This window comes from Lepidochelys kempii, chromosome 4 (assembly GCF_965140265.1).
Source record: "Lepidochelys kempii isolate rLepKem1 chromosome 4, rLepKem1.hap2, whole genome shotgun sequence".
Classification (NCBI taxonomy): domain Eukaryota; kingdom Metazoa; phylum Chordata; order Testudines; family Cheloniidae; genus Lepidochelys; species Lepidochelys kempii.
The window spans coordinates 17,579,274-17,595,645 of record NC_133259.1 but is presented as its reverse complement, the minus strand read 5'-3'; the positions used below and the strand labels follow the sequence as shown (position 1 = coordinate 17,595,645).

Here is a 16,372-nt window from a genome sequence, read left to right as displayed (position 1 = left end):
ATCTGAAACAATCCCACAATTACTGCAATTTTGTGCATACTGTGAAAGTAAAAAGCAATTCATGCAAGGCAGTGCACTCTGAAGACCACAGACGAGCTCCTGCGTGCTTGCTTAATCTTTTACAGCTGAAGATGTAGCCCAAAATTCAATCTGTGTTCAGCAGAGTGAAAGGATTTTTAGTAAGCAATTTAGTTTTGCAGTAGTAAAGTTTAAGTATATCATTACAGTTTAACACCAGCCCAGAAGTGAGTAGGGATTTATTTGATGGCCCAACCAGTTTCACTTAAAATTTAAACAGAAGTATTTTGACTCTTGATAATTGGAACTATTTATATATGAAATTAAGAAGAACTTATATTGTCTGATAAAGAACAAAAGCATCATTTACTATAAAGCTTGGCTTGTTCACATGACCACTGCGTACCAAAAACTGGAAATACTTTTTGGTTATTTTAGCTCAACTTCATGTACAAGCAAAACAAAGTCTGACAAGTAATACAAGATAAGCTTGTTTGTGTGCTAAAGTTATCCTTGCTGGACACTTAACAATTCACTATTTTTACTGAAAATCATTCTGGCACAATTATCAAAGAAGATTGGGAATAAAGGATTGCTTCAGAAGGGCTGTCTATTTATAAGGATTATATATATTATTTGGGCCAAGACTTTCAAAATTTGGTGCCTGAAGTTAGGCTTCTAGGTAAGTGGCCTATTTACAGCAGTGCTAAGCAACCAGCAGCTCCCAATTAGTTCAATGAGAGCTGCTGGGTCCTCATAATTTTGAAACTCAGAACACATTTACTTTAGCTCTCAGTTCAGCAACTTACTTAACCATGTGCCTAACATGCAAATAATACCATCCCTAGTCAACAAATTATTTAAGCATGTGCTCAACTTTAAAGACAAGTCCCAATGACTTTCATAGGACTTGAGCATACGCTTAAGTGCTTTGCTGAATCGGGATGGGATTACTCGTGTGCTTAAATATCTTGCTGATGGGACCATAGGCACCAAAATGTGGATTTAGGACCCTAAATTGGGATATCCATTTTTTAAAAATCTTTATCTTGGCCTCTAGCAGACATATTTTTCTCTGGGTCAAGATTTTGCACAAAGTTACAGGACTGTAAAACCAGAGTAAATTTATTAATTTCACTGGAGTTACTCCTGGACTTACAGTGTAAGAGGCCCTCAGATTTGCAAGAAAAATGTAGCCTACAAGAGAGTCTGGTCCTCTACTAATTTCTGATATTTTAAAATGTTATAAAAAGTAGTCCTTACTAGACTTCTGCCAATAAAACTGTAAAATGAACTACATTCTACTAGTAGATAGATGAAGATATCTGATAGTGCTTTTACAAGATTTAAGTTACACAAATTGAAATACATACGTATACAATAAAGTTACAAGTCTGCTTATTACAGTCCCCTTACCAGATCATGCCTTCAAACAGATTTTGGATGACAAGATGAGACTGAGTTACAGTGATCAGCAAAGTGACATGAGTCCATGCGAACTGTTAACAGTGCAACAACATAACATTAGTGAAAACACAGATCAATACGCATAGTTAAAGACTGAATTTCAGCTAAAGTAGCTGCATAGGAGCTCAAAGGAAAGACCAGGCTGAGTGACAATGCACGAGATGTATGCACACAATGTATAATAATTTAAATTAATTTCTGAAACACAGCAATCACAATCATGGAAAGCCTCTTGAAATTTATCTACAACATGCACCTAGAATTTTGCATCCTGTAGTTTAAACACTTGATTTATAGAAACATGAGAACGGCCATACTGGGTTAGACCAATGGTCCATCTAGCCCAGTATCCTGTCTTCCAACAGTGGCCAATGCCAGATGCTTCAGAGGCAGCAAACATGGCAATTATTAAGTGATCCATCCCCTTATGTCCAATCCCAGCATCTGGCAGTCAGAGGTTTAGGGACACCCAGAGAATTGGGTTGTGTCCCTGATTATCTTGGCTAACAGCCATTGATGGACCTGTCCTCCATGAACTCATCTAATTATTTTTTTGAACCCAGTTATACTTTTGGCCTTCACAACATCCCCTGGCAACAAGTTCCACAGTTCACTGTGCGTTGTGTGAAGTATTTCCTATTCATTTTATTGGGTGACTCCTAGTTTTTGTATTACGTGAAGGGGTAAATAACACTTCCCTATTCACTTTCTCCACACCAGCCATAATTTTATATACCTCTATCCCAACCCCCACTTAGCTGTCTCTCTTCAAATTGACCAGTCCCAGACTTTTTAATCTATCCTTGTATGGAAGCTGTTCTACACCCCTAACCATCTTTGCTGCCCTTCTCTGTACCTTTCCAATTCCAATATATCTTTTTTGAGGTGGGGCAACTAGAACTGCACACAGTATTCAAGGTGTAGGCGTACCATAGATTTATATAGTGGCATTATGGTATTTCCTATCTTATTATCTATCACCTTCCTAATGCTTCCTAGCATTATACACCTCTACCCCAATATACCGTGACTCGGTATAACACGAATTCGGATATAACACGGTAAAGCAGCACTCCGGGGGGGCAGGGCTGCGCGCTCCAGTGGATCAAAGAAAGTTCGATATAACGCGGTTTCACCTATAACGCAGTAAGATTTTTTTGGCTCCCGAGGACAGCGTTATATCGCAGTAGAGATGTATTAGCTTTTTGACCACCACTGCACACTGAATAATGTTTTCAGAGAACTATCCACAATAGACTCTAAAATCTCATTCTTGAGTGGTAAAAGTAATCTAGAACCCATCATTTTATATGTATAGTTATGATTATTTTTTCCCATGTGTGCTAGTTTGTACTTATCAGCACTAAATTTCACCAGCCATTTTGTTGTCCATTCACCCAGTTTTATGAGATCCCTCTCTAACTCTCTGCAATCAGCTTTGGACTTAACTAGTGAGTAATTTTGTATCATCTGCAAACTTTGCCAGCTCACTATTCATCCCCTTTTCCAGATCATTTATGCATATGTTAAACAGCACTAGCCCCAGTAAAGATCCTTTGGGAATCCCGCTATCTACCACTCTCCATTATGAAAACTCACCATTTATTCCAACCCTTTGTTTCCTATCTTTTAACCAATTACTGATCCATGAGAGGATCTTCCTTCTTATCCCATGCCAGCTTACTATACTTTAGAGCCTTTGGTGAGGGACCTTGTCAAGGTTTTCTGAAAGTTTAAGTACATTATATCAACTGAATCACCCTTGCCCACATGCTTGTTGACACCCTCAAAGAATTCTGATAGATTGATGAGGCATGATTTCCCTTTATAAAAGCCATATTGACTCTTCCTCACTATATTGTCTTTATCCTCTGAGATAATTCTGTTCTTTACTATCGTTTCAACCTGTCTGCCTAGTAACTGAAGTTAGGCTTACAAGCGTTTAATTGCCAGGATTGTCTCTGGAGTCTTTTTTTAAAACTCAGTGATACATGAACTACCCTCCAGCCATCTGGCAGAGAGGCTGATTTAAGCAATAGAGTACATTCCACAGTTCGTAGTTTTGCAATTTCATATTTGAGTTCCTTCAAAACTCTTCGGTGAATACTATCTGGTCCTGGTGACTTATTACTGTTTAATCTAGCAATTTCTTCCACAACCTCCTCTACTGACCCCTCAGTCTGGGACAGTTCCGCAAGATTTGTCACCTAAAAAGAAAGGCTTAGGTATGGGAATCTCCCTCACATCCTCTGCAGTGGTACAAATATTTCACTTAGTTTCTCTGCAATGGCCTTGTCTTCCTTGAGTGCTCCTTTAGCACCTTAATTGTCCAGTGGCTCCACTGATTGTTTGACAGGCTTCCTGCTTCTGATTTATTTTATTAAAAATGTGCTGTCAGTTTTCGGGTCTTTTGCTAGTTGCTCTTCAAATTCTTTTTTGTCTGCCTGATTATACTTTTACCCTTGACTTTTTAGGGTTTATGAACATTTCCATTTTCTTCACTAGGATTTGACTTCCAGTTTTTAAAGAACGCTTTTTCGCCTCCAAGCACTTCATTTACCCAGTTGTTTACCCATGGTTGCATTTTTTGGTTCCCCACCCCCCCTTTTTTTTTAAAGTGGGGTATGCATTTAGTTTGAGCCTTTATTATGGTGTTTTAAAGTAACTTCCATGCAGTTTGCAGGCATTTCACTCTTCTGGCTGTTTCTCTTAATTTCCATTTAACTAGCTTCCTCATTTTTGTATAATTCCCTTATTTGAAGTAAAATGCTACCGTGGTGGGTTTATCTGACATTTTATCCCCCTACAAGGATGTTAAATTTAATTACATCCTGGTCACTATTACCGAGCGGCTCAGTTATATTCACCTCTTGGGCCAGATCCTACATTCCATGTAGGATTAACTCAAAAACTGCCTCACCTCTTGTAGGTTCCAGGACTGGCTATTTCATTTAACGTGTCCACAAATTTCATTGCTGCATCCCCTTCCCAGTCACTAGGAGGACAGTTGAAATAGCCCATTATTGTTGTATATTCTGCCTTTGTAAGCCTCTTTAATCTCCTTGGGCACTTCACAATCACCATCACCATCCTGGCCAGGTGGCTGGTAATATATTCCTACTCTTATTATTCAAACATGGAATTTCTATCCAGAGATATTCTATGGATCTACTTAATGTACTGTCCGCACTATGGTTGGGGGACTTTTGTTATGATTTATGTATATAGGACTTTTGTAATTAACCCTGAAAGGGTTACATATACTTCAGGACTATTTCTGGGGTCTCTGAAGCGAAAACTGAGGCATCCATGCTTGTCATACCATGGCCTACCACCAGAGGGCACCCAGGTGAGGCTGCCCTATGACATGCACTTAGTAGAATTTGGAAGTTGAGAGCAATTATCTCATACAGCACAGGTTATAGCAATACCTAAGTATGAAAAATGTCCACATTTCTATTTGCAACTAGGTACACATATTTTAACGTGAATGAAAAAAAAGAATGATACGGTGATATTCTGTATATACATATAATAAACAATTAAGGATTACAACTTTACAATGGTAATGAAGAGTTAGCGCAGAGGTTCTCAAACTTTTACATTGCTGATCCCTTTCACACAGCAAGCCTCTTAGTGCAACCCCCCCTTATAAAATTAAACACACATTTTTTATGTTTAACACTATTATAAATGCTGGAGGAGAAGCAGTATTTAGGGGTGGAGGCTGACAGCTGATGACCCCATTTAATAACCTCACGACCCCCTGTTTGAGAACCCCTGAGTTAGAGGAAGTATCATGTTACATAGATATGGAAGTCTCAAGACAAAATGTCAGCCCTCTTATTACAGACTACTGAAACTAGGTTTCTAAAGCTAGGACTAGTAAGAATGAGAAATGTGTTACTTTTTAGAGTATAATGTCATTTTGTTAAGCACACTGTAATTCATCTCCTCTAGTATATTATATTAGCATGTGTTTTGTAGCATTAGTACACATGCTCCTACCACACACAGATTTCAAGACAAGTTTACTGAAAACAGCTGCTTTAAAGTTTTATTTATTGAAAAGGCTTAATTAGAGTTCATCATTGGTCGGGCTGACCAATTAAGACTTTTAAAAGGTTATGCACTGCAGACACCCGGGACTAACAGGCTATTCAACTTTTAAAAACAGGTATTTTTGTGGGGACTTTCTTCAGTTTCCCTACTAGATGTTATTTCCTATTCTTCTGTGAGAGTGACCATGGTACCTCTTTAAAGGGCTCAACATTTGTGTGATTGAGCAAGCAAGTGTGTGTTTTGGGGTGAGCGATGGTGGGGTCTTTCAAAGTGACTGGAAGCTTTGGAAAATATAATCTGTGGGTGTGATAGACATCTAAATTACAGCACTCAAGTAACAATCATACCCAAGAACTATGATCTCTTCCCCCTTTGGTATCCAGTAAAATTTTTATTACTCTCCAGTTGTGTTATCAGAATACAGCCCAAGAGCAAATATTCCCCCCTCTAATTAAGATTGCTCCTGCCCACAGACAAATGCTACACTCCTCATTCCATACATGTCCAATTCCATTCTATTCAGGTTCTTAAACAGCCCTCACCACCAAAGCATCTGAACACTTTACAGAAGGGCATAAGCGATATGACTATCATTTGTCACATGTTGTTCTTTCTTCCTTCCTCTTCCTAGTGGAAAGCAGTGTGAAATTATATGTATTCTTGAAGGAGTGCACTTTGCACTTAGAATGAAAAGTGGTGAGGTTTGTGATGCTTCTTTGATCCTGTGGGAATTTATTCCCCATTCTGGGACCGTCCCTAGAGAAAGCTCTGTTTCCTGTACAGATGAGCTTTACCCTTGCAGAAGACAGTTCTATTGTGCCAGAGGATCAGAGTTGCTAACCACAGTCCCAGAACTTTTTGTAATTGCAGAAAAGAAAAGGACAGGCTTTTATAAGCTTCCCTGTCTAACAGAGATGGAAATTAGATTATTTTCAAGAATGGTTTAACAGCTCTGTGGGGATTGTGTGATTTTGTTTTTAAAACCAGCCTTTTGGATATTGTTTATTGTGTGGAAGTCTCAGATACTCAGTGTAGGGGAATCAGAGGTGGAAATAAAAACACTGTCAATCACTTAAAAAAGAAATGGAACCAATCTAGTCTGGCAGAGCATACCCCCAGCTCGCCTTTAATTATCACAATAACCACCTTCCAGCCAATGACTTGAGCTAAGCTTCCCTCAAAGCACCACTACCCTTTGACCAGACCAGAGAGGCTTCTGGAGTTGCCTTCCATTATAATCCAAATATCTCGCAGTCTAGGAAGCCAAGAATAAAAGTGTACTACTTCCATGTTTTAATTGGTAACCTATTTTTAACTTTAAAAATCTGTCACTGAAAGGGAATAAATCAAACTTTAGATCAACAATTCACCACAAATTACAGCCTTGTATTCACTGAGGCCACATGTTACAATACAATATTAAGTTAGAGAGATGGAAAGGACCTTAACTCAACTCTCCCAAATATAGTTGCTCCAAACAATTACTCTGAGTATACTAGCCAAAGTTTTGTTTTTAAATATTTTTAACTTTCATGCAATACTACAAGACAGACATTTTAACGTAGCTGATGATTTCTATGACAAAGCGAGTGACTATAAAAAGTGGTTAATACACACCATGTAGAACTGCAGGCGATAATGTCTCTTCACTAAGCTCAGTACAAACATGCAGAAACCTGTACAACAAAGAACAAAAAAAGAAAGGTGCATGTTGTGCAATCTTATTTTCTAATTACACTGGATAAACAGAACCCTGGATATACAACAATTGGTTTACTTTGAAGAGGCTTATTCTTCCATCAGGCTTTTAGTTTAAAGGATTTCAGCATATCCAGTAAATGATATACTGAGATTTAATTCCACTGGCATAAAAATACTAATTATTTCATGTCAACTTTGTTCCTTTCAGTTATCAGCAAAAAAACAGTCACCATATACATTAATTTTACACTACCTTTAAAATCTACTATATTTATTTTACACTACCTTTAAAATCTACTACTCCAAAACAAGTGATAGCTATTTTATTCCGATGTTCACTTCATTAGAGCTAATTTAAAGAAGAATGCCAGGTTTAAGATCCCTCGCCCAAGAGACTTAGTGTTATATTTGTATGAAAAAAATAGAAATGGTATTTTGTTTATTTATAGCGTAGCCCCACCACCAACCCATGGCCAAGGGGTATGGAGGACAGGGATTTGGGTCCTGGCCGGTATGAGAAATGGCGGTACCTCCTCCTCCCACCGTGGCAGCCTTGTGCATGATCTGAGTTTGGGCAGAGCTCAGGGGCCCTTAGGTCCCCACAAGGATACTTTAGTGGCCTGCATACAGCTCACATCTTGAGGCTATTAAAGAAAGTAAGGCGTCATGGATGAAAACCATGATCCATAATTGTTCTGTCTCTTAGACAAACTACTGAGTAACAGTGGGTCAATTTTCAACCTGGAAAAAGGTTAAACCGTCAGGTGCCACAAGGTTCTGTATTAAGACCAAGATTGCTTAATGTGTATTTATGAAATATCTGAAACGCAGAAGGAACAGTAAAATGGCAAAATAGGCAAATGACAACATAAATCAAGGTGAAAGGTGACTGTGGTGTTTCAAAAGAAGCAAACAGATTAACGGGCAACACAATGCCAGATAAAATTAAGTGTTGACAAATGCAAGGTAATATATACATTGAAAGTAATAATCTGAACTACTCATACACCTTTCTTTGTATAACTACTCAGGAATGGCTCTTCCTGTGGGCAGGTTATTCCATACTCACCCACTTTGCAGTTTCTTGCATGTTTTTCAGACAAATCTGTTACTGGCCCCTGTTGGAGTCAGATTACTGGTCCATTATTGTAATTTCTATGCTCCTGAGAGCACAATTAGAAGACAATGGCTTTTCACAAGCAACTTTGCAACTGGAACTAGGTTAAAAATTCTGTTGATATGTAAGTCAAAACAGAACCCTGCCTTTGTACCTAGTATTAGGTGTTTCACAAGTGTTCCTCAACCAGATAATTTATGTTCTTAAAGAGCTCATAACACACACTCCCTTCAGATTGTTTCAATTATCACTATGCCCTCACAGTATTTAGAAACATCACCCTTGACTTGGCTAGCCAAACAGAAAAAACTACAAAGCATGTAGTCTGACACTTCCAGCAGTTATAATAGGTGTTCATTCATGACAAGCTTATTCCTTCTCCCCCACAATCTTCTGCTTTCTAAGCAACCCCCTTTTAGGCAGTACCCACCACTTAAAGCTTTGCCTTCCATCAGATTTCATATTCAATTTTTTCATTGGCAAAACAAATACAGACACCTGGTTTCCTTTAACAAGGGAGAGAAAAAATAATGGATGTGAGGAAAGCTACAGGAAATAAAATGAACTTTTGAAGTGCAAACAAATATGTAAAAATGTGCTCAACACCACTGAATAAGAATACATTAACCATTGATGGATTTGGGAATGGTTTACCAAAAACTCACCTGTCAAGTAGAGTGTAAAAGATATAAACCTGTGGTAGCGAATTAGGAATTGAAGTTGCTCTCTTCTCTGAACAAAAGTAGCGAAGTAATCTGCCACTGTCTCTCCATAGAAAAAATAGTTCACACACAACAAAAAGTACCTATAACATATACAACAGGCACTGGTTATTTTTTCTGGACTATTAAAAATACCTCTTGTACTGTTAGATTCTTTCAACAAAAGAAAAATCATCAAAAAGTACAAACTGAGGCAAATAAAACAGATGCTCATGAGCAAATTAAATACAAACAAAATTTCAATACTTCCATTAATTGAAATTCTTGCTTGTTACTTACCAGCTTAAGGATCTAAACCATGGTAATTCATAGGAATGATAGACTCTGTAGCCTATAGTAATGATTTCATGGAAACACTTTACTTGAATGCTCAAGACCTGAAATTAAGATAGAAAGAAGAATTATCGGGGTGCACAGTTCTCTAAAGGCACTAACAGATGATAATACCTGCATTAAAAATATCTGTTGCAGTCATTGCATAAGCAGTTTGGATAATTTCAAAAGCGATTACAGGATGAAACAAACAAACATTCTATTTTGAACAAATAAAAAATGAGGCATTCTATAAAATGAAACACTGGGGACTGATTTTAGTTGCTTCACCATGAAACCTACTGAGGCTATCAACGTTTTTAGGGAAACTGTTTTTTTAGAAAAAGGTTTGGTAAATGCACTCACAAACGGCAAGTAAGAAGCCTTCCTTGATGAATAGGGTTTTCAACCTTTTCTTTTTTTTTTAAACCAAATTTAATTTCGCATTTAAAGGGGAGATTTTCAAAGGCTCAGAGAAAAGTCAGGTGCCCATTTCCCACTGAAGTGCAATAAGAGTTGGACATCTGTGTCTATGCTACACAGTTAACATGGGTTAGCCTATCTCACATACTAGCATCCCCATTGCAAAGCCCTACCAGAGTTAATTCTGTGTCCTCACTGTCTCTGCATCCACCCATGTGTGTCTGGGGGCATATCTTCTTTATGCAGAGACACCTAGGGTCACTGTTTTTCCCCAGTCAATTGCACCAGTTGCAGGTGACCTTCTCTGTCCTATAGGAAGGATCATAGGAAGACACTGGAGACTATCAGTACCTGAGTGATTTAGCCTGTGTCCTCATTGCAAAGTAGGAGAGCTCCAGCCAGAGTTAAAGTGGAACCCCATTGTAACCCACACCCCCATCCAGATAAGCTAGCCCTAAAAACCCAGATCAGAATTTTTTCTATGTAGACAGCAGAGAGGCTAAGGCTAAAACCAGGGAAAGAGCCTACATGTGCAGTGTAGACACACCCTACATTTCTAGGACTTTCCGGCTACTAAGAGAATATTACAAGCTGAACAGATCTACGCTGTCTTCCTTAATGTGTAAACATATACCTTTGTTTACACTTGGCAAAAGCATAAATTGGTAACACACATATGACATTTTAACTAACACAACGTTAAACAATTATGTCTTAGTGTGGACAACACTTGTTTAAAGTGTGTTAGCTGGTCATGGCTAACGTTTGTTGTCATATTTAACATTGTATTTAACGTCATGATAGTTAAAAACATGTTAACTAACTTGTTGCTTTTTCACAGTACAGACAGAACCTCAATGTTTACCCTCTAAACTTTTAAATATTTTGATACCACTCCTCTCAAACCCTCCACACACTTTAAGCCCTACTAAGCAAGTAAATCTTTGACCTCACAACCTCTGTTAAAATTTAAACATTTCTCTCCTCCTCTGTTGGAAATAAAATTGTCAGTCTTTCCACTGCATGAGCCATTTTTCTTTATAAAACAGATGCTAGAATATGTGATCAATCAAATGTAGTTTCTCTACACACTTTATAACATTGTGAAAAGATCTGAGCCTTGAAACTTCTGCTGTGTGGTGTAACACGTGAATAAGTTCATACGGTTACTTTTTGCTTCAAGGCTTGTCAGTTAAGCCTGTGTCATGCATGTCTCAAAAGGTAAATATACCAAACCATGTGGCAAAACAATCAGTTATTTTTCCTTCCTCATTATAACCCTATCAGCATAGTGTGAGAACACTCAAAGGAAAAAATCAACACGTATGCAAAGATGACGACTACACTCAAAGTAGTTATTACAAGAAAGAAACTCCATTCATTAAAAGAATGAATTATAGCATTTACAGATCCCCTTTTCTAGAAACTAGAGGAAAAACAGTATCTACGAGATGTAAATATAGGATATGATAATACTGATAACACAACATTCCAGTGGGTCACTACGTGTCACACCTTCCGTAGAGGTTTCAAAACAGGTCCGTCCCTCCCCCCCGCCACACACACACAACTTTTCTGGACAGCTAGACACATTTATTTAGGGTCAAATTCAAAGGAATTAATGGGTACAATTATTACCCCATTTCAATTGTTCATAATGATATACCAGGCTATTACTTCTCATGGTTGGAAAAGTTATATTTACCAATTTTTTCTAATGAATAATGTTTGCATCGTAACAAAAAACTGAAACACATATATACTGTTAAAGACTGAAGATAATCTGAAAGTTGCATATTTACACAGGGAAGTTGTCATTTGAACTATTAAATATCACTTTTAAACATCTGCCTGTAAGAGTACATAAAGCTCCTTCGACCAGACCATTTTTACTATCAGGTAAATTAAAGATGATTTTCAACAGATTTAACTGTACTGTGTTAAAAACGCCATAAGCTGCTGGAACACTGTCTACACTTGGGATACCACTGTCAACACCTGGGTTAATTTCTTCAAAAGTCCATAGTATAGCATTTCAAATGTATGCATCTCCAGGCTCTGTTATACACATTCCAAAAAAACACCTTCTTCACGGACCCCCACAAAAAACTAATAGATAACCATTGAGCATTACTTGTTTTCTTCCACTGTAAAGTGGAAAATTTCTTCTGACCAAAAATATTAGAATATTTGGATTCATTACTGATATACATGGAACTTCTGTTTTTTATTTTCCAGGCTTTCTAAAAGATGATTAAAAGAAAACTGCAGCTTTGGGGGGAGAGCGGGGTTGAAAGATATTTTCCAAAGAGTTTTGTGGCATGACTGCTCAACCTAAATTTAGGTTTCAGAGTAACAGCCGTGTTAGTCTGTATTTGCAAAAAGAAAAGGAGTACTTGTGGCACCTTAGAGACTAACCTATTTATTTGAGCATAAGCTTTCGTGAGCTACAGCTCACTTCATCGGATGCATACTGTGGAAACTGCAGAAGACATTATATACACAGAGACCATGAAACAATACCTCCTCCCACCCCACTCTCCTGCTGGTAATAGCTTATCTGAAGTGATCAATCTCCTTACAATGTGTATGATAATCAAGGTGGGCCATTTCCAGCACAAATCCAGGTTTTCTCACCCTCCGCCCCCCCCCACACAAACTCACTCTCCTGCTGGTAAAAGCCCATCCAAAGTGACCACTCTCCTTACAATGTGTATGATAATCAAGGTGGGCCATTTCCAGCACAAATCCAGGTGAAAACCAGGTGAAAACCTGGATTTGTGCTGGAAATGGCCCACCTTGATTATCATACACATTGTAAGGAGAGTGGTCACTTTGGATGGGCTTTTACCAGCAGGAGAGTGAGTTTGTGGGGGGGGGGGCGGAGGGTGAGAAAACCTGGATTTGTGCTGGAAATGGCCCACCTTGATTACCTGGATTTGTGCTGGAAATGGCCCACCTTGATTATCATACACATTGTAAGGAGAGTGGTCACTTTGGATGGGCTTTTACCAGCAGGAGAGTGAGTTTGTGTGGGGGGGGGCGGAGGGTGAGAAAACCTGGATTTGTGCTGGAAATGGCCCACCTTGATTACCTGGATTTGTGCTGGAAATGGCCCACCTTGATTATCATACACATTGTAAGGAGAGTGGTCACTTTGGATGGGCTTTTACCAGCAGGAGAGTGAGTTTGTGTGGGGGGGGGCGGAGGGTGAGAAAACCTGGATTTGTGCTGGAAATGGCCCACCTTGATTACCTGGATTTGTGCTGGAAATGGCCCACCTTGATTATCATACACATTGTAAGGAGAGTGGTCACTTTGGATGGGCTTTTACCAGCAGGAGAGTGAGTTTGTGTGGGGGGGGGCGGAGGGTGAGAAAACCTGGATTTGTGCTGGAAATGGCCCACCTTGATTATCATACACATTGTAAGGAGAGTGGTCACTTTGGATGGGCTTTTACCAGCAGGAGAGTGAGTTTGTGTGGGGGGGGGCGGAGGGTGAGAAAACCTGGATTTGTGCTGGAAATGGCCCACCTTGATTATCATACACATTGTAAGGAGAGTGGTCACTTTGGATGGGCTTTTACCAGCAGGAGAGTGAGTTTGTGTGTGGGGGGGCGGAGGGTGAGAAAACCTGGATTTGTGCTGGAAATGGCCCAACTTGATTATCATACACATTGTAAGGAGATTGATCACTTCAGATAAGCTATTACCAGCAGGAGAGTGGGGTGGGAGGAGGTATTGTTTCATGGTCTCTGTGTATATAATGTCTTCTGCAGTTTCCACAGTATGCATCCGATGAAGTGAGCTGTAGCTCACGAAAGCTTACGCTCAAATAAATTGGTTAACCTAAATTTAGTTTGATAAGACAGAAGAGAAGCACTCAGTGTCTACTGCTCTATTGCAAGGTTGTATAGGACACTGATACAGCTTTGAGTAAGACCAGGCATGTTTCAAAGCTAGAGTAAAATGTATTTGTTTATTTTAGAGGTGACTGCCATAACATGCCTATATAAAGAACTCTCTCAGGAGGCCACACTTGATGCTTCAAAAGAAAGCGAAAACCCATCATACACTTAACCAATTGTACAATGCTGTACAAAGAAGAAAAATATTCCTTGAGGGACAACTCTATGACCTGAAGCAATAGATAATGGGTGGGAGTGTAGTGAAACAAAACGGCTCATCTTTTAGGGCCTATTTTCAAAAACTATCTATGTACACAGTACATGGAACAAAGTTTTACCTGAATGATCATGGAGAAGAGAAAGATATTGGAAGTTACGAATTAATGAAAACACTAACTTAACCACTTTGCCTTAAAAACTGATCCAATGCATTCTGCATTTTATAAAGTTTGGCAACTAACAGTTGTTAGAAAAAAGTTACTAAACACGAGAAAAGCAAGCTTCCAAATAAAATAATATTCAGACACACTAAAAACCAGTTAGGGTTGCTAAGGGACAATAAATTTAAAAAACACCCCAAAACACAATGTAAAACTATACATCTGCATACATCAAAATCTCACCCACCTCCTCAGAAAGACTCTCAAACACATATTGTACATTCTCCTAGTGTGTCAACCCTACTCAGCCATAATTACCTTCATGACATCTCAAGTAAATCTCTGATTTTTCAATAGAAGCTGAGGTAAGCCAACTCTGAGCCTGAAAATCCCACATGTTGATCTAAAGTAGTTCATTATGAAGAGGGCTTCAGACACTCTCGACATACAAATCCTTTAGGATTCTAAGAAGTCATGGTACAAAAAAGAAATTTCTATATGCAAATAACAGAAATTGCACTGAGATTTCAAAGCTTCCTTCAGTTTCTAAAGATGCTTACTTGACATACTCCAACAGTCTGTCTCATCAGTGCTCTTAGAAGACCTTCAGTAGCTGTACCACATATAAAAGTTTGAGATTGCTATTGCCTGCAAGCTAATGGATCTGTTCTTTTAGGTCAAGCTGTAGCTGCCCATGCTTTTAGACCTCAATGTACTGTGTTAAAGCTTTAAAGATGACCATGGACATAGTTACATGTTTCCTGAAGAATAGTTAACAAAACTTAACCTTACAACAAGGCAGCTTTGAGAGGAGGACTAAACTGTGAGCACAATTCTCAATAGAGAAGACTTGAAATCTCAAGCACTAAAGAGATACCACTTGCTGGTGAATCAGACCTTAGTTTCAGGTAACATCTTTCAATATTTAACCTTTCATACACAGCTATCAAGTTCCTCTCCAAACCAGTAACAACTGTTTATAAGTGACAGTGGTATTATCCAGATGCACTTACAGCAGCTCTTGCAGCCATAGAAGAATATTTCAGGGATGTCTGACATAAACTAAATGAAAGGGAGTGGAGGGTAGAAGACACTAAGGTGAAAGAGAACGTAAAATCTATTATAAAAATATATTATGCACAATAATTAAAAAGATGCTGGATGCCTATAAGAGAAAAGAAGGACAGGAAGAAATATAATATGAATGGTTAAAACAGAGCAACAAACTGAGGGCATGATACAATGGGAGATGAGAAAAACATTATCAGTCGGATTCTCTCTCAGCTAAGCCAAGTCCAAACTTGATGCAGTTGAGGAGAGCGAAGAGGAAAGGTGGTTTTAATCCACCTTCTCACTTCTCTGACCTGGGGCCAAAATGTTCCCCGGCATAATTTAGAACAAACTAAGGGAGCTGCTTTAGACAATGCCAGCCACAGCCACCCACTGGGACTACTGTAACAGTCAAGGATCCACACTTTGCCATCTACACATCCCTTACACAGCACAGAAAGGGTAATCACAAATGCAACTTTTAGGATGGCTTGTATGACTATTTGCACTGCTAAGGCAGCAAAAACTCAGCCTTAATTCAGGCCAAGAATATAGCTCTCTACAAAATTTTTTTTCAAAAACTGCATGAATATACAATCCATTGATTATACCCCTTGTGTATATTCTATAAGGAGAAAAAATGTGTTAGGGGAGTTATAAGGTCAAAACACTCAGAAGTCAGAAATACCTAATTTAGGTATCCTTAATCCTACCTGTTTGCACACATGCCTTAAAATATGGTCTCTGTATGCATATGGAGCAATGGCAGTCATACCATAAATAAAGTTTCAATTGAGTTTGTTATAATCCTGATACTGACTTCCCTATAACCTAAAGTATGTTACTGAGGCAACAGTGAACTTTTTCTAGAAAATCTGAAGTGAACTAAACCAACAGTTTATTAATTATGACACCCTAAAAAGAGATGTTAAATACATTTCCACAAATCTAATTATTTTAGAACTTCACAGAAAAAAAGTGAACCAGATAAATACTTTATTGAACTATCCTAGCTGAGACAGTGTCAAGGAACAAAAATCAGCTCATTCAAGTAAGATTTCAAAGTTAATGTTTTCTTTAGGGTCGTCAACTCTGGCAAGCTTAGTATAGGACATCCAATGACTTCTGAAAAGCAGGCGACTCTGTATGAGGAGATGGAAAATCATGTTAAAGGAGGGCCGAGAATGATCTATAAATTTTAGAAGTGGAAATT

At 38.5% G+C, this 16,372-nt stretch overlaps 1 protein-coding gene across 2 annotated transcripts in view; it reads right to left on the bottom strand.

Annotated features, from left to right (window-relative positions):
* Positions 1 to 16,372, bottom strand: part of CDS1 (CDP-diacylglycerol synthase 1) — a 65,117-nt gene that overhangs the window by 15,768 nt on the left and 32,977 nt on the right. For both annotated transcript variants that reach the window (XM_073340556.1, XM_073340557.1), the window contains exons 4-7: positions 9,367 to 9,464; positions 9,031 to 9,170; positions 7,165 to 7,223; positions 1,435 to 1,517 (exon numbers count right to left, since the gene is read on the bottom strand). In XM_073340556.1, the coding sequence (XP_073196657.1) occupies positions 1,435 to 1,517; positions 7,165 to 7,223; positions 9,031 to 9,170; positions 9,367 to 9,464 (380 nt within the window). The remainder of the gene's footprint in view (positions 1 to 1,434; positions 1,518 to 7,164; positions 7,224 to 9,030; positions 9,171 to 9,366; positions 9,465 to 16,372) is intronic.